We start from the raw sequence: 19841 nt of genomic DNA, 5'->3' as shown, positions 1-19841 counted from the left end.
TTTACTCATCAAGACTATAAAACATCAGAATTGATATGAATAAAATGTACCCAATTGAACTTTAAAACCACTGTTTACTTTAAAAGGAACAGAAATTGAGCTAACTAATTTATTCTCATTTTCTCCAGATCGTAAAATCCATTAAAAAAGAAAATCACCTGGCCTTGCCATTTCAACAGAAAACTAATTTTCAAAATATTCTTTTCATCCCCCATACAATATGCCATCATAAGAGGTGGCTGGTTAAGAAACAAAACAGCTTAGTGTAATTACAAAATATTACAATATTAAAATGTACATTCTCTTTATCATTAATAGCATTTTGATGCATTAGCTATTTTATACATGTACATACATACTTTAATGAAAATGATCCTCAACCACAGTGTTTTGTTTTGAAAATATTGTCATCTTCACTTTTAGAAGAAATATGTACATTTATTTCTGCAACTTTGGCTTCTAAATTGTGACTAGATTAGCAATTTAAGAAATGTTCCCATTGACAACTCTAGACAACACAACTAGGAGATCACTGGCCTGAACAAAATATAAAAAAATAATTGTATTTGAAAATGGAATCTTGAAGTCTGCAAAGGCTAAGAGAACGTTTGTTCTGGGACCAAGACTAAAAATGTAGTGAAAAATGTTGAATAAAATTGACAAGAAAGGAAGATGCATGATAAGTGATATTTCCAAAAATCTCCACTGAGTATACTAATCCAACAATAAGGAAAAGTTAATCTCAAATTGAAACCATACGTTGAAGCATACTCACAACTGACTAAAAATACAAAGCAACACCATATGAATATTGGTAGGCAAGACATTTTTGGACAACAAACTATAAAAAAAAAATGGTTACTCCAAAATGAACAGCTAATCGAAAGGGACCTTAGAACTCTTGGTGCCGCTAATGCAGTGGCACTTTATAGGTTATTGTTGAACATAGTGCATGGCTCATTACTTTTTATGAACAGCCTGGCAATATATACATTTTTTAACAGAATTTCATTAAGTATCAATGTAATCTTGGGTAAAGCTCCATATACAATTGTATATACGGAGTGAATCAGCACAAACACATTCTATTGTGCAATGTAGCGCTACTCTGCATTCAAATAAATGTTTTATATATGATCGTCCCTGAACCTCGCACATCTACATCCTGCCTGACAACCAACAGCATCTTTTAATAATTGAATCAACATAAACAGACATGATACATGGTGGACATATTAATAAATAAAAAAAACTCTGAAAGGCAAATAGCTGCCAACGTCCAACCACCAGTAGAAATACGAGAATGCAGCTTTCTTCAAGCACATTTCCTCACTTTTTTGAAGATCCAGAAGCCAAAAATATTTGAATTTTATTGTGCTTATAATTTTGACTAAATTTAGAGCTCCAAATACTTACGACATTTAAGAGCATTTCAAGTGTCAGGCAAATTGGATAACAGAAACCTACAACCATTCGGAGTTCTTACACCAATATTCACCATTATGCAGAAATTAATCTGCAAAAGATGCTGTAGCTTGGACCTCCTTCACCGAGTTATAAACATTTCCGGTGGGGAGGGTAGGTTATGCTTTTCAGTAAGAAGGTGCTTTTTCCCTTTCGTGTCAATGTCTTCTTTCATATTGTATTTTTTTTTTTGAGTCTCTTGAGTTTGCTGAAAAATTGTCCAGTGAATTGTGCAGTAAACATTTGCAAGTGACAAGCAAACGTTTCTATGCCATCTGAGAGAAGGGATACTGAGGATGCCACCAGTCTAGTAAACGCACGCTGTGCACTGGATCCAAAACTACTTGAACTCCTTGATCGCCACGAGGTTTCTTTCTGTTGTGAAATGGTGAATCTTGTAATAACAACCTCACTCGATGATGCCTCATATCCATGCTAACATTTATTGTGAACTGAAGAAAATAATAACAAGGATTATTAGATAAAAGGAACTTGGACTCTGGGTAACAATGTATGTTTTTTCAGAAATTAATGGTTTTAAGGTTAGTGCGTCAAAAAGACATGTTATTAAACAAAGCAGTATTTAAAAATAAAGGAAATAACACAATTGTACACTCATGGCTAAAAGGAAACAAAAAGCACATTTCATATCACATGTGATCAACTCAACAGTACTCAGTTTTAAGTACAAAATGTCATGCCAAATAAGCTTATTTTGTAAGAGTGTATACACAGCAAGGACTGGGCTACAAGGGCTAGGGGATCAGAGAGGCTGGTGGTAAAATGTAGGCAGTAGCTAAACGGGATGATTTTGAGTTGGTTGCTGGAGTCTGATCCACAAACAAGCGTGTCGGGCAAAAAAGAAGATTACTGCATCGAGTTGGTGCATACAGCACCTGTCTTCTTGTTAGCTCATAGATCTTCAGCTGCATCATATCTCTCCAAATCTAAACACCTTAAACTGTCTCCAAAAACAGATTGATTCAAATTCAAGACACTTTGCCTTGAGAGAGGCCTTTACCGTTCCAAGTTCTTCCATCACCATCAGCTGACCACACACTTAAGGTCTGCCTCACAGATTGGGTGGGGATCAATGTTCTCTCTATATTTTTCTCTAAGGGCGTACATGGTTGGCTTTTGTGTGCACATTATTTTCCATGAGCGCAGCGGAAAAACGACATAAACTACTTTGTGGGCATGCATAGTTAGTGAGCTATCCCTCTCTGAAGAGAGCTTGGAAGGGAATTTCTCGTTCCCCCACCCCTACAATTCTTTACAAACCACTGTAAAAGGTGCATCTTACAGCAACCAAATATTTGTATGTGATGATAAAGAGCACATCAACCAGTCCAATATTTCAAGATCTGTCTCAGGACCTAGCAAAATTACTCCTGTGCAGAGACAAATGTGTTTGTAGAAAAAAAAGAAATGTATGCTCAGTATAAACAATAGGTCTAGTTGCAGGTATTAATTTGTTGACTGCTCAGAGACAATGCAGAAAGTGCTTTAGGTCATTGGCAAAAAATAGTCCACAAAAAACAAATTGCTTATAACCGATTTGGCTGGCAATAAATGCAGACAGGATAAATATTTGCAGATGAAATAATGGCAACTAAAAGGAATATGCCAGAAAACATGCCAACAGCAGTTCATGTGACCATTTTAAGGAAGTAATTGAAGGGCCAGGCAAGCATGCTTCTCAATTTGCACAATGGTAACTGCATCAGAATATCTACACCACAGAATATGATTATCGTAATCCATGTGCCTCTGCTTACATTACATTGTCCTGTGAACAGAGCTGTGACAACGCTTGCTCAAAAACATCCCTACAGCTAAGAGGCATACACAATAACCATTTGTAATTCCCAAGGTCAAAAAGGGGAAACAATGTACATATAATTACCTAGCCACGACTTCTACGCAAAGAGCTCCACTGATATTTTCAAATCAGTGACCAGTAGAGGAGTAGCATAGGAAAGAGCTCTTATATTACTGCCCGATCTCAAGAGAAACTTCAAAGGGAAAGAACATTTTAAGAAGCATGATGCATCACTATTTGCAAAGTTAATTAATGATTTACTCCCTGAAATATCATTCTGAGTATAGGAGTAAAATCTCATTAGAGCCATGCTTGTAGCCCTGACAAAGCATGTGAAATGACAGGGCATATAATACATCCTATAATTCTGTCCACCCTTCCCCTCACCACAGCCTAGACAAAATTAAAGAAGAGCCTCACTGAGGTTTCTTATAGAGCCCCGTTGAAGAAAACCACTTGAATTTGCCTTTTTAGTTAACAGCAATGCTCAGAGGTACAACAGATTAGCTGGCTTCTTCTGTAACTAGATGTCCATCTTCTGCAATTCACTGTTATCAGTTAAACAAGATGCATAGGGATCCTACATGGATCCTACAGACAAACACAGAACACATTATATTAAAAGCCCTCAGCAGCTCAGCATAGAAAGAAAAATGTGCAGTGTACCTAGATTTACCAGAAGTTCCAATCCTTTAGCAAGCACACACACATTTCCTTCACTGTACTGTTCTGCAGAAATGTCTGACTTGGTTTTTGAAAGGACCCAATTTGTTCTTCACCCCAGAGGATAGTTCTTCTGTGCCTCCCCTCCGGAACGCTTGGGATGAGGTCACACATCCAAGTAGACTGCTTGCTTACATTCAGTATCTGATATTTGAGCTGACAGTTGGGTTACTAGTGGCGCTGACACTTTTGCTAAGGCACCATGAGTAACAGAAATGCTGATGCTTGAACCTTATTCATATTACAACAAACGTAAAACCAGTGGATGTAGGTTCAAGTCTGGTGAGCTTTTGCAGAGCCATGGTGTGCAGTCAAGGTTGTCCAGTAATAGCTCAATGCCTCCTGCGGCAGATGTTAGCACACAATGTATATGTTTGTTAGCCTCAACTATATGGGTCATGGGTGGGGAGGGAAGGTTCTTTGCTTAATGCATGCAGGCATATCTTAGATATTCTGTTCATGGAGCTAGGTTTTCACATTAGTTTTTATTTTCTTGACGGCATAGTCTGTTTTTGGGGATTTTAAGGTCACGCATGGTAGGGTGTTGTAAGTAGGCTAGACCAGAATATCAAGACTAGTTCATATAATTTAGCTTAATTAAGAGAGAAAGATTAGGTCAGGTACTTGCTGTGGCTTGTACCTTATTAATTCTTGAGAAAAATGCAACTGTCTGCACTGCTTTCTCAGCGACACATAGAAAGAAGCTGGGCAAGTGCACATTTGTGGGTATGTTGACAAACAGTAGTCAACTGGATAGGCAGGCCACAGCCCTACATGGTCACAAGAGATGCAACAGCAAAAGGAGCAGCTGTGTGGCCCAAAACAAGGTTGAAAAGGTTACGAGTTTGCTTTAAATGCCATTTTCAATTAACAAAATGACCTATATCATCCGGTGACACAAAAAAAATCATAATTGTTGCAATAACTGTTGAAATATTATGGAGCAGTGCTATCCCAAAAGGGGGTGGGGACTCCTTATTGGTCTTGGACTTGCCCCTCCCCCACCAACACATTTGAGGGCTAAGGTACCCAGATAAGAATGTGGACATAAGTGCCTTATACGTAAGTAGACTACACAGAACCAGTCACATGGATGACTGCCAAATAGATCTGTGCAGGGTTAAGATTTGGAATCCCTCCCTTAATACATAAAGGATCTAGCTGTTTGTCTTTTTTCCAATGGAAAAAACAATGATGCACACCTCGAAAGCTCTGGTACAGGAGCACAGGTACCATCACTCATCCTCAAGAGATTTTGCACATTCTGTATATTTTTCTGAGATTGGTGGGGGTGGAGGGAGGGACAGGCGTGTAGGCTGGAAGGCAGGAACCAATGGAGATCACCAGAGAGTGGGCCCAACAGTCTCTTGGAACCAGGCACGTAAATAAAGATAGCTACTGCTACCTACTGGTGTACAATATATGGTCCATGGGGCAAGTGCGGCCTGGCATGCTGATTTTTTCCGACTCGCCAAGGTTAAAAACTTTACTAATGAAGGGCGGCCACTAGCAACAACAGCCAACGTACATTAGGAAAGACTGTTTGCCGGGCCCGGAAAAATACTGACCCTCTATTGGTTAGTGCATTCACTACGTAGCTCTTATGAGCCATGTAGTGCATGTGCTGCACCAATAGGGGCTAATCAGGCTTGTTGCTGGAAGTCATTAAAGCCTAGTCACGCCAGCCGCAGTACAAGTTGGGAAGAGGTCTGCCCACCCACCTGCTCACCAGCCAGCCAGCGAGTGCGCCAGCCTGCCTGCCTGATTGCCTTCCTGCTTGTCCAGGTAAGTACATTTTTGGGTGGGGGAGGCATCAGGGATGGGGTTTTGTTGGGAGATGAGGGGGTCATGGGGATGTTTTGTTGTGGGTGGGGGCTCATGGGGATGGCATTTTGCTGGGAGCTCATGGGGATGGGGATGATGGGGTAGGTGTTTGCTTGGGCGTGGGGGTCAAAGGGATGACGCTTGGTTGGAGGTCATGGCGTTGGTTTTTGGTTGGGGGTGGGGTTCACGGGACATGGCCTTTGTCATGGTGATGGAATTTGCTTGAGGTGGGGGTCATGGGGCATGGCTTTTTGGTGGGGGGTCATGGGGTGTAGCGTTTGCTTGTGGGTGGTGGTAGAGGGAGGGACCAGGGCCAAGCTTTTAATGTTGGAGGTGGTAGGGTACTACAGCCATGTAATTGGTGGGAGGGTAGGGAGTGACCACGGATATGCCGTGGGGAGGGGGTGGAGGTGTGAGGGGACTACTGCCATGTCACTGGTGGCGGGGGTGAATAGGGAGGGACCAGGGCTAGCTGTTGGAGGGGATTGAGGGGGGCGCAGGGCCATGGTGTTTGGTGGAGGGGCAAGGGCCATGTTGTGAATGGGGATGTACAGGGGAGAACCAGTGCTATGCTGTTTGGTGTGGGTGGGAAATAGGGGGACCTGGGCAATGCCATTGATGAGGGGTGGGGGGGTATGTGGTAGACCAGGGCCATGCTGTTTGGTGGGGTATATGCAGACTGGTGGGGTTTCAAAGGACATGGGATACAGAAATAAAGACAAGTACACATCAAAATACGTAATCTTTTTCCAGGCGTTTAAATTTGGGGGTCAAAAAGTCTGCTGCAATGCCCCCCTCCTTTATTTTTCGGCCCACTATACGCAGCATGTAAGGTACAATTTGCCCTCTGTAAAAAATAATCTGTGCACCCCTGTGCTAGTGGATCATCAATTTCACTAAGTGTTGAAGTCACATAAGGAATCATCCATCTATTTCCCCTCTGCTGGGAAGACAGTTGTGAAAATCTTGAAACCCTTATAGAGGTCTGTGACTCTGATTGAAAAGATTGTCAATGAGAGCCTGACGCCATAGGGTTTGCGAATGTCTTCAGGTTCACAGAGAAATACATGGCTGTATTAGTAGACATATATTTGTAAGATGCTCATTCACGGTAAGGCTGGCAAGCCGTTTAGTATCGAACTGACAGACAGACCAGAACCTTATCCTGAGCTTCTGGGTGGGGATTGGAAGATTGAGGCCACTTTTTGCATTGTCATTATTTTCATCATAACCTCCATGCCAAAGCCTAACCACCATCCCAAAGGTGGTCTAAACGTCCACCTGGGGCCTTAGCAGTTTTTGTAGCAGAGAATACTGCTGTACCCGAAGCAACACTCTGAAGAAAGATGGGGATCTACACTTTAGTACTAGATAATTACTAAAACAACTAAACCCGAGCACCTGACCGCTTACTATTCGACAATAATATTGTCAAGGGTTTATCTCTAGAGTATTTATAGACCATTGTTTATTACCCTTGTATGTATGATAAGCATTAGATGCTATCAATATCTTCGGTGACAAAGCGCAAGGCGTCATCACTTCGAAAGGGGGAGGAACACCTTTTTATGATGGACCCCCGTGAAGGAAGCGGTATCCCAACAAATCATCTGACTCTAGACCCCATTCTTACAACAATTTCTTTCCTTATGAGGTGATGAATTATCACCCTCACATTCCACTAGTAAGTACTGAGACAAGGAAGAATAGAAGTTCTTTAAGTGAAGATCCTTTTTCCAGTACTGTGACGAGGGGCCCCCTCCTTTGACCCAGGGGGAAGCGGGAAGGAAGTCCTGCGACCCGATGAAGGTGGCACATCGTGCTGAGCTGCTACAAGCCACCGAACGACCATGAGGACTGGTGTAGCCCCACAGCAGACCGCAGGCGCCTAGGAAGACCTAAACCACTGTAGACCAAGCAAACGGGTACACATCGGTTGTCGGGGAGGCGCTGGTGCCCCAAAGTAGTGCTGAAGAAGTAGAAGCAGAAGACATTTGTGAAACAAGGAAGGTGAGTCTGGGACTCACACCAATATGGGGAGTACATCACACTAAATCTTCATAGTCACAGTACCTGGCAAGACAGTGCACCAGGTTGGCTGTGATATCATCAGCAGTAGATTGACCAAGTGAGGGGAGTCCCTCCCCTTGGTGTTGAAACCTTTGATAAAATAAGTCAAGAGGAGGGAGGCATCCTATTGACCAGTGATTATTCGTGAGAATTAAAAGCCCCTCATTGAACATTTGGAGCGCACGACAGTCTGGGAGTAAGACTGTCTTTGATTTTTGTGTGGCAACAAGCCAGGGTGATGGAATCGGCCTGCCTGGTTTAACTGGAACTTTAAGATTTGGAGAACTGTCAGGAGGAGTGAGGTACTGCTGAATTTTAGTTTTGAATCTTGTTTTTGGAACTTTGTTCTCTACAGAGAAATTTCTTTTTCATCTTATCCTGAGTTACGAATGTAAGGTACGGAAATAGGTTTGAACATAGGACTGTGGAGGCATTTTGATTTGGACATCCGGACAAAGACGCTAGTAGTTCTGGTTGACGTAGGGAACCCCCTCTTAGCTTTGGGGCAAGCTAGAAGTTTCCTGAACCCTTTTATACTTTCATTAAAAGTTTGGAGCAATCAAAATGCCACCTTTGTGTCCGCCTCATGCTTCTGACCGCATACACTTCCCTACATATAGTGCTGGTATACTCGAATAGAAACATTAACAATGCTGTTTCTCATTTAGCATTTATGTACATTTATTCTCTTGTAGAGATAATATATGATCATTGAAAATAGTAAATAAAGTCAAACAATAGCCAGTAAGTAGATACCCAACATTCTACTCAATTAACTAGTAAAATGTTTAAACTACCTACAAGTAATTAGCAATGAGCGTGTAGCCATTGTGGCACAGTAAAACTTAAAATCATACTCGCAATTGTGAAAGCTCTGGATCAGCAAGCCAGGGAACAGGTGAGCTTATACATTCCAACCTCTGAATAACCCATTAGGTAGAAAGGGTTTAAAAACTGTCAAAGGTCCATGGCTTCTATGGGCAGTTAACTAAGAATAATCTAAAATGTGATCTACAGGGATGGATCAAAAAGATTGCAGGTAAAGTATTGTAAATGCTCATTTAAGGATTTCACTTGCCCTTCCTCTTTGCTTTGATGGATCACCTTATCCTGGGCAAAGAAGTACGGGGGGCAACATGGGTCATAGTTGGACGCTGTGCTGAAACTAGGTACCACTCTAAACCAAAGTGTTTTACCAGTATGTGGAAAGTGAATGGCTAACCTAACAAAAATACATCATGGTGCCTTCATAGTGCAACCATGGAAAAGAAAAGCATATGTTGTAAAAATTGATAATATGGTTAATTTTCGACCCCAAACTATAGAAAAAGTAAAAGAATGACAATTTTGAAAAATTGGCAAGTGTTAGGTTTTAGCCCCATTAACAGTTTATGGTCTCATAGGGTAAGCTCTAAAAGCAGTTTGCTTGTTTCCAAGGCAGTTGAGCTTTGTATGTTGTCTCCAAATTATTTATGACCGGTCTTATACCTCGGGGGCAAAAATGGCCCTGAGATATAAGACAGGTCATAAACAGCTTTTTTCTGCTCTTCTCACCCCCTGGGACATTTTCATATCATCCACAATATTATAGATACTCATATGTACCAATAAATTGGTCAGGGTGTTTTTCCCCTTTCCATGTTACAAAATATTGCTTGGGCACAACCCTCTTCAACCAATGTATAGCAATCCTGCCCCTCTTTTGTTTATTTAGTCCAAATTATTGAAGCAAACAAAAAATAAAATACAAATCAGAATTTGGAAAATGTGTAGACGCATAAACTAGAATTACATTTTGGACCTAATCATTAAATATTCTGCATGATCTCTTACCTAGACCGGTCAGAATCTTGTTAGCCGGTAGGAAGTGCGTTTTGAATGTTTGAAACAGCTGTTTTATAAAATCCTTTTATCACAGTTTGTCCTACTCAGATTTCCTGGAGGCGATCTGAGCATGTTAACCATGGTCAATTTAACAGCAGCTTTCGACACGGTTGATGTCATTCTTTTATTGCCCAGACTTAAAGGTGGCTGAGGTGGAAGGAGCCTTGAAATGGTTTTCTTCTTTCCATGACAACCGTACCCAAGTAGTTAAAATTTGAGGTTTTTATTCTGTTGCTTGCCCAGTCATGTGCGAAGTGCCTCAGGGGTCATCTCGTTCTCCAATTTTGTTTAATATTTATCTTAGACCCCTGATGCATATCTTTTTGAAGTACAAATTGAATTATCCCTCCTATGCAGATGACAAGCAAATCTATGTTCAAATAAAAACACGATTGACCAGGTCTTAGCTTGTGCTAACCCGATCAAAGATTGGATGATCAAAAGCAAGCTTCAGCACAATTCTTCTGCAACAGAGGCGATAGTGTTTGGCTCAACACATCTCAGTAACCATCATGAAACTACTTCTTGTATACCATATACAACATAACATTGTTCTCAGGTAAGGTAAAAAATCTCGGCTGTATTTGAAACATGGGCATTACAGCCCAGAGATGCTTCCCAGAGGTGGTTAAGTATGTGTTCTATCAAATTAGGCTCCCTAAACCCATTAATTCCTGAATTAGTTAGGGCTGTGGTCGTGGGGACAATGATTAACTCCAGATTAAACTACTTCAACACTCTTCTTCTGGGAGCACCTGAGAACCAACTCCAACGATTGCAGGTGGCCTAAAATGCTGCTCTTAGATTGATTTATAATTTGCCAAAAATGGCTTCCATCTCGGTTTATCAGAGGAGACTACACTGGTTGCCAGTTCGGAAGAAAATCTAATTTAGACATAGTCTTATACATATATGTATTCATGGAACAGCACCTAAGTATTTGATTTAAAAAATAAAACCTTATTCACCATCATAAGCTTTGTGTTCATCTGGAAACAACATGTTTGTTACGTTTTCTCATCATGTCTCCTGGGGTGAAGGCTGTCTATCAAGGGTCGCTGTCTCTGGAACTTTCCAGATAATCTGCGGAATATCGGCTCCATCGCCCTTTTTCAGAAAAAAACTGAAAACCTATTTGTTCTAGTGAGCCTTTATATGAAGCTTAAAACATTCACTAGCCACAACACTACGGGGACATTCACGGATGACACGACATGCACCAGTAAACATGTCATTTATTTAATTGAATGCCCATGCAACAAAATGTATATTGGAAAAACATCTAGACCTGTGAAAACAAGGATAGTTGAACATTGGCCAAAGGATCAGAACTAGGAATCTGACCTCCCTCCGGCCCCCTCATTGAGCACTACAGCTCTCAGGGACATAGACCAGATTATATCAAATGGTAGGTGGTGGAAAAAGTGTTTAGCACAGACCCTCATGCATTTGAAACTAGACTGGTACAGAGAGGACAAATGTGGATGTATCAGACTACAGACGGACTGAACAGTCAAGAGGAATAGCACCAATTGGGTTGTGTGTAATCCCTGTGTATCTGTCATGAATGTATCTTCATGTGGTTGATGGACGGAGGCGTGGCCTGAGCTGATTGTGTGACGTGGCTGCATGTGGCTCCTCACCCAGATCCTAATTGATCCTGCAAGCAACAAACCAATTTTAGACCAAAATTCACCCCAAGGTGGGGAAAACGACCCTGCACTAAACGAACCATACCCCGGGCAAAATCAGAGCGGTAGAGCTAAGGAAGCTGACGGGGAACTGGAATCCCTCAGCCCTCCACCCTCAAGATGGCCGCTGCGGCGAGAGGGAGAAAGTCGCAATGCAGCCAGTGAGGGACGCCGGCCCCATCAGCCACTGAGGCGCAGCTTCCCTTGCGGGCCATCAGCTGTTTTTGCCATGGCGCTCCTTGGCTGCCAACTGAGGAATGTGACCGTGACCCGCGGCGGATCCCCACGGGCCCGATCCTGATACGGGAGCATCAAGGCAGACCAGAGTGCCTGCAGTGGCGATGACGCACCACCGTCCGCGGAGCCACCGGCACCCCACAGCCAGAGAGGAGGGAACAGGCAAGAAACCCTCCCAACACCCAGCAGCCCGATGTGTGAGGAGTGGCCCAGAGCTCCACCCCCACTGCCAGCAGCCTGAGACTCGGCCCGTGCGACATGGGACCTGCGTCCCTCAACTCCCAAACAAAGCGGAGAGTGGCTTTTCGCCTGCTGTAACACCTGGGGCCCCAGACCTGCACAGAACCCTGTGTAGCCACCAAGTACTCGCGGGAAAGGGTTGGGGCCTTGGCCCAGGTGGAGCCAACCCCCTCCTCCCCATCTTGTGGACGAACTACATACTGCCCACTGCTGCCTCTGTTTAGAGATCAGTACTGCACAACCCCAATGCCCCATGCTCACTGATCAGAGGGCCACACAAGACCAACAGAGTACTTACCTGCCCCAGTTGCTGAAGGCACAAATAATTGTGCAGGCATACAAACCTTTGGAACACCGACAGTGAACTCCTCCAGACTTGGACTGTACATTGCACCCTACTGCGTCCATAGCCCACACGAGGCGCCTGGACCCCTCGAAAGGTGGGCGCCAACCTGCAGATCTCTATATCCAGTAGCTCCGTCCACCTGGTGGTCTACAGACCACACACCGACACCACGCTGCAGCGACACAGGCAGGATCGTAGCACATACAGCAGACAAAGCAGGAATGGCAAACCATCCAAACAGTGAACAGGACACAGTGGACATATCCCCAACACTAATATATTACATGATGTCGCCTACCAAGAACAAATCAATGTCCATGGAGTCAATCATGGTCCAGGGTAAAATCTGTACCCCATTGCAGGCCGAAAGCACGGCCCAACAGGGCCCCGCAACTCTACTGGACCCACAAGAGAACCAGGTTCTTGCAGCCATAGCAGCCCTACACTCGTCCCTGGAAACAAAAAATAGACAAGGTCAAAATGGACTTACAGCTACTACGGCAAGATGTCAGACAGCTAGCTGAAAAAGTAATGTCTGCCGAAACTCTCCTGAAAGAAACATCAGACTCCACCAAGGACCTAGAAAAATGGGTCAATGAACTTGAAAAACAGAACACCACATTGGAATTACGAGTGGAAGACGCAAAGGGCAGGTCGCGAAGAAACAATGTACGAGTACTTGATATACCGGAAGGAACTGAAGGACCAGACCCTACCTCTTATGTAGAAAACCTACTGCTACAAGAAACTGGGCCAGACAAACTCTGGCAGGGATTTGCTTTTGAGAGGGCCCACCGATCTCGGCAAGTCTGCCCCCACTCCCCCACTCCCCTGGGTCGCAGCCTCAACCAATGATCACCAGGATCCTCAACTTTCGTGACAGGGAAGTCATTCTACAATGCTCTAGAGACGGGGGCGAGATAATGCAGGGCAACGTAAGGATCGCCATCTACCCGGACTATACGCCAACAGTCCAGAGGGCCAGGAACTCATTTATACCTATAAAAGCGAGGCTAAGACAATTGGGACTAAAGTACATGATTCTATATCCTGCAAGACTCAAAATCCTTTATAAAGACAAGGGGCAATTCTTAGACAGCCCAGAGGCTGCGGCCATGTGGATGGACCACAGCAAACTGTCCAACAAAAACAATGCAGACCCGTGATAAGCAAGTTATACAACAAGTCTTCCATAACAACGCCGCGCCTATTTGGTGTCCAAAAGGTGCCCGCTCAAACCACGTGTGGGAAACTGCCAACTCTGAGCCCATACGCAATAACCCACCCGCCTTGACCGAGACACATTGTTACTATCTGGCACTCCGTGCCCCTAGCCGAATGTGAAACACAAACGATTGCTGCTGCTAATTTTCCCACACCATTGTTGGTAGCGGAACACAGCCATCCACTGTCAGCCTTCTTCGCCCTTCCAAAGCCCTTAAAGGGTCTCTGCCCTTTGCTGAACCCTATACCTAGTGCACATTGGCCAGACCAGGCCTTGAGGATACAGGTTCGCCCGAACAACATGGTGGTGTTGGGGATCAAGTTCTAATTACGTTACTGTTGTTCAGTTTTTCGTTGTTCCATCTCCACAAATTTCATGCAACACGAGTCTCAAGGGAACCCACCTGGCAAGTGAGTCGGAAACGGGGGGGGAGAGAGATTCTAATTTGGGCGTTTGCAATATCCAGGATTACATTGAAACCCAGGTAAACTTCCTACAGGACTGACAAAAGGCTAACAGACTTATAACACCTGAACTGTATCAAGGAATGACACGCGACCACGAAAAAGGAGGGCCAGCCGACACTTCATACAACGATGACCACTTTTAAAATAATGTCCTGAAACATATGGGGCATGGGCTTCTACCTCCGGAGAAACAGGGTAAAATTCTATATACAACGCAAAAAAGATATCCATTGTACTCCTCCAGGAGACACACCTACTCCTTGAGGGGCAGGAGGCACTGCTGGCCCGCTGAGGTGGAACGGAATACGGGGCAACTTACTCCAAATTCGCTAGAGGAGTGCTCACCTGGTTCAGCTCACTGCTCTTCCAACTAATGGAAGTAATCAGGGATAAAGAGAGGAGATCTTGGATTGTCAAGGGGTACCTTGAACAAAGGGAAATTTGTATTCGTCATCTCATACTTCCCAAACCACAAAATGTAGCGCATACATACACTTTTAGCAAACTAGTAGCAGCCAGAAGTGAGAGCTTCATTTTATGGGGCGGGGATTTTAACTGTGTTAGAAACCCTACGATAGACAGACCGACTCCACCAAATACCAAACCGTCCCCGGCCCTGATAGCCTTAAAAGAGATGTTAAGAGACCTGGAAGACTTATGTAGGGAAATACAACCTGGTGATAGAGGTTACTCCCATTATTCATCCGCCCCACAAACTACACACAAATCGACTACTTCTTTAGGGGATCAGCACACCTTGCAGAACTCACCAGCGCAGAATACCTAGGTCGTACAATGTTGGACCAGTGCCCGCTGGTAACTGAGTGGTGCATGACATATCCTAGACCACCTATGCCAACATGGCGCCCCAACTGATGTTGCCTTTAGGAAGACATTATCAGACATTCTACTTAATTTCCTTGAACACAATGTCGAAAGGGTGAGCATTTGCGGCACCAATTTTGGAAACCATGACAGTAGTGACCAGAGGAGAAGTCATAGCCAGTGCTGGGGGCATTCGCTGGAAACTGCGGGAGCTCATAGAGTCCACGGAGGAGGAAATAAAAATGCTCGAATCCCAACACCCAGGAGAGCAGTCTCAGGAAAAGAAACTGGCAGAGGCACGATCCAGGTGCCGCAATGCCTGGGAAAGACTGACCAAATTTGACTACACTGCCCAGATAACCCGAGCTCACGCAGAGGGGGACAGGCCTGGGAAAATACAGGCATGGCTCTGTAAATGGGAACACCTCAAACCCCAAATTACAATACTCTAGGATGAGTGCGGGCCCCATGGAGATTCTAACTAATGATTAATGAGACCGTTACCTCATTCTACACACTATACAAACAGGATAACCCAGTCCCACAAAAAGACACGGATGAGGCGTTCTCCCAGATTCATCTCCAGAGACTGACAGCCAACAAGACCCCCTGGACCTGCCCATCACTGTTGAAGAGCTTAGTGAAGCCTTAGCCTCCTTACCTACCGGTAAAGCCCCAGGCACAGATGGACTCCCCTCAGACTTCTACACAGCGTAAACTACCATCCTGACCCCAGTGCTCCAGAAAGTATTCGCATAGGCCTATGCCAATAGCTCACTACCAGCGGGCATGAGGGAAACCCTGGTGATACCAATCTCCAAACCTGGGAAACCATTGGACAGATGTGACTCGTACAGACCTCTGGCCATTCTAAACTGCAAGATACTCACAACAGTATTAGCAAAGCGCCTTCGTAGAGTTATCACATTAGTGCATGCGGATCAGACAGTTCATACCAAGACGCAGCATGGCCCTGAACCTTCGCAGACTCCACATATTATATATCAAAAACGCTTGCAAGGAACAATATGTGGTGGCATCTTTAGACGCCACCAAGGGCTTCGACTCGATCTACTGGGAGTGGCTACTTACATCATTACTGAATTTTGGGCTGGGCCAAGAGTTCATCTGCTGGGTTAAACTCGTTTACACTTCCCCGGTAGCATGACTAAAATCAGGTAAACTAATATCTGGAATATGGAACATACAGAGGGGCACCCATCGGGGCTGCCTGCTTTCACCTATGTTGTATATATTGACCATTGTGGTGTTCCTGCGACAGGAATACCTGGCGGCAGGCATTCAGGCAACTCCAAACACCTAATATCACTCTACGCGGATGGCGTCCTATTCTAACTTTGTGAGCACCGACATTATCTCCCCTTAGTTCTCGAGGTACTGGACTGATTCACAGAACTATTAGGAATTTCGTTCAGACGGACAGAAATCCTGCCTCTTCCCCCTGACTGGTCTCCGGGAGGTGGACGAGAACATCTTGCCTGATATCGAACTCCCCAGGGAAACAAAATCATTTCGGTATCTAGGCACCCAGATCTCACACACACACACACACACACACACACACACACACGCCTCAACTCAGTGATCAAAGACTTAATATGGGGCACAGGTCGACAAACTAGCTCTCAACGTACTGCAAATACCTCACAAGGACGGAGGGCCACAGTTACCGAATCACAAACTTTACTATCTGGCTGCCCAACTAAACTGTGTCACAAAATGTCTGGCGGATCCTCCCACATCAGAATCAGGACTATTGCAAGAATTGGGGGCCTCAACCAGGCTCAATGAAATCCTATGGCTCCCGGCAAGCTGTACGAACACATCCCCATTGCTGGTGAGATTAGATGAGCAGATCTGGTGTAGGGCAATACAAATACTCAAAATATGTAACACATATTCTCCTAACGTACCGATAATTACTGATGTGTGTGTAAAAGCAGGGCATACTTGGGCACTGCTAGGCATTGGGAGGGTTTATACATGGGGGGCATGTACAACGGCCAATTCAGGGACAGACAATTTATCTCAACAGTTAGGCCCACCCAAAAGACAATTTTTGCAATACATGAAAGTAAAGGGGAACTGCAAGACGTAAATGGGAAGGATGGCCAGCTGAACGGGAAGAGAAGAGGCTACTAGCCCTGATGTATGCGTTAGAGGATGGCTGAGATCTGTCACCCGACCACATAGTCTCTTACTGGATGGAGTTAGCATTAGGGACCCAAAACTGAAAAGGGAACCAGACATGGGTTCTGCCATTAATGAGCAAGAATGGGAGCGAGCGCTTAACTTCCCTAAACAAGTGTCCTGAAACGCCAGGTTGAAGCTGCTCCAAATTAATGTACTTCACCAAACATTTATGACCCCCAACCGGATAGCTAATTTCAACAAGGAGGCACAGCCCCAATGTCCTCGATCCCACCAAGCCGAAGCAGACCTCATGCACACGTTCTGAGGGTGTGTCAAGGTGCAAGCCTTCTGGCCTCAAATTGAATGAGCAGGCAGAACAGCAGGGGTTGTCAGATACTCCTGGAGCCCACAGGAATGTTTATTGGGTACATACACTAGACAAAGTAAATATAAGCATGTCACTAAATGTATGGACCTCGCATAAATACTTGTGAAAAGGAGGATCGCAATGTCCTGGAAATCACTGAAGGGCCCACACTACGCACACTAGCTGCACAACCTTGAAACCTTGTGCGAAGCTGAGTCAAGGGCCTGGGCAAAATCTGTTCATACACAGGATGACTTTTGGACACAACCTGTTTGTGGTTCCTTTACCACTACAGTTGCGTGCACAGAATAAAGACATAGAAGAAGGTAAGTCAATGCCGACTTCAGTTGCATTTCCCCATTCTGAATACAATTAGGGCGTCTAGTTGGACAACAACACATGCAGGTAATTTGATGGTGTGTTTTTCAGAACGCTACACAATGCAGCAGTAAGGATATTTCCTACAGATTACATTATCGTTTTTTGCAGGTGATAATGAACCTGTCCAATGGAAAAGAGTGCTTAGCAGAATCAGGTTGCCACATGACATAACAGAGTTAATTTGTTTACTTTTCCAGACATGGACTAGACATGTAACATATAGTCATGTGATGTGCACACACACAGATTGGTTAGTACATTTATGTTGGTCTTTGTCTTTCTGTTTGTGTGGCTTGTTCAACGGGTCCTGAGGAAAACCGATTTAGCAAATGCGCCGACATGTTGAAACTAGCTTATGCAAGGTCTTTAGAATATTGTCTTGTGACCTAGCCTTTTTGTGAATAATGACCTCTGCTAGTTAAGAATTGTTATGTATGAGGTAACTTAACATTTGTCTCCTATTCATGTCTTTTTTTTATAAATGGTTGCTATGTATGATTTATTTAATTGTAATACACACAGACTTTTTGCTTAATTATAAGAACATGTATTTTTGTACACAAAACATGTTTTACGTGTCAATTTGAGAGGACTAGTGGAATTGCATCATATATTAATGATTGCAAATTATTTTACTTTTAACTCATGTGACACCACCTTGTTGTTTCTCATAGCCTCATGGTGGCAGAACATGGAGAATCTGCTTTGAAAAACTAAAAGTTAAAAATGAGCCACATGCGCAGTCCATCTCCATCTCTGCTTTCCTGAAAAAGACACACTGGCATATTGATAAGTGTTTGTGAGGTGGGCTGCCAGGAAAGGCAGGCTTTCTCCCCAAACTAAAACTAGTGGTTCTCTTCTAGAGCTGTTAAGACGGATTTCTAGAATCTGGCCTGGTGGACAGATTTTAGGAGGCCACCCTAGTTATAGTGAACAAGGAACTCAGAGGTTAGCCAAAACCCAATCAAGGTAAACGTGGAGAGCAGTCAAGGCAATTCTCAGGAGAGTGAGTGGGATGAGGGTTCACACAATGAAGCACACAGCAATCCAATTTAGATAGGCATGTATAGAAATGCAAATACTTTTTCTAGCCCTTAAAAACACACACTAAAAAAATTAAACTAGCAAGTATAATCGCTCAATAATAAAAATATATACATTCACCATAGGTTCTTAAAATGCATTCAAATTACTTAACCACTACAAGCGGTAGATACATTAATACCATAAAGACGGAACCAGGCCACAAGTGATATTCCCCAACTTCAGCAGTCCAAATCAAGAAGAATGGGGCCTTGTGCCCAAAAGTCACAGGAGCCACAATGCTTCACCCCAGAACAGAATGTATCTGTATGAAGTAAGTTACTTGTGTTGACGATGGTTCAAAAGAAGAAATGCAACAAAGTTATTAGGTAAGTTAAATGTGATCTCTTTTAGGTGGTACTACCCAGGTTCGACAAGCAAATAGCAGTGAATGGAATGGTAGGATACAAAGAGACTGGTTCTCAATGTGACTTGAAGGGATGACTGAGGAAGGTGGGGGGGGGCGTCCAACTGTAGGTTGGATTTCCTGCTGTTGGTTCTGGTGAGAGAATCCAATGAGCTGCGACGCAAGGATTCTTCTCGTCGGGTCCAGATGCAAGATGCAACCTCCGGCAATGAAGAAATGCAAGATTCACCAATGCAGGCCCTCTTCAGGGAACTTCACAGGATGAGGGAAGGTAAGTTCCAGCGACGGCCAACACACAGACAGCAGCCATCCTTCCAATCACAGTTGAAGAAGCTTCTCCAGGACAGGATCCCCTAAGGCTGGAAGGCTGAAATTTGCAGCGAAAGAGACTTGATGCACCAAAGTTCTGGGTGCAAACACAGAACGACAATGCTTCTGACGAGGTAGCCCACAAGGGAGCTGGTCAGTCCACTGGGTGGTCCAGGAACACTTCCAAAGGCTCAGAATGGCTGGGTCCTCGAGACGGCATCAAGAATAGTTGGTCCGACTATTCCAAGAGCTTAAGCACCGCTCAGGGTCTTCGGGTCAGGCGTAGTAAGGGATGCTAGGCCTCCTCAAGAGTCTTCCTCGGATCTTTAGTCGGCTGGGATTCCTGGCTCAAACGCTGATAT

The 19841-nt window shown here is 44.1% G+C and overlaps 1 protein-coding gene across 2 annotated transcripts in view; it reads right to left on the bottom strand.

Moving 5' to 3' along the window:
- Positions 1 to 388: 388 nt before the first annotated feature.
- Positions 389 to 19841, bottom strand: part of TMEM183A (transmembrane protein 183A) — a 215459-nt gene continuing 196006 nt past the window's right edge. The window contains exon 8 of one of the 2 annotated variants that reach the window (XM_069633681.1): positions 389 to 1916. In XM_069633681.1, coding sequence (XP_069489782.1) covers positions 1731 to 1916 — 186 coding nt within the window. In that variant the 3' untranslated portion in view covers positions 389 to 1730. The remainder of the gene's footprint in view (positions 1917 to 19841) is intronic. The other variant, XM_069633683.1, reaches the window with a different exon arrangement.

This window comes from Ambystoma mexicanum, chromosome 13 (assembly GCF_040938575.1).
Source record: "Ambystoma mexicanum isolate Mex_15411 chromosome 13, UKY_AmexF1_1, whole genome shotgun sequence".
NCBI lineage: Eukaryota > Metazoa > Chordata > Amphibia > Caudata > Ambystomatidae > Ambystoma > Ambystoma mexicanum.
Note: the sequence above shows the minus strand (reverse complement) of the source record. Positions and strands in the feature narration are given on the sequence as shown.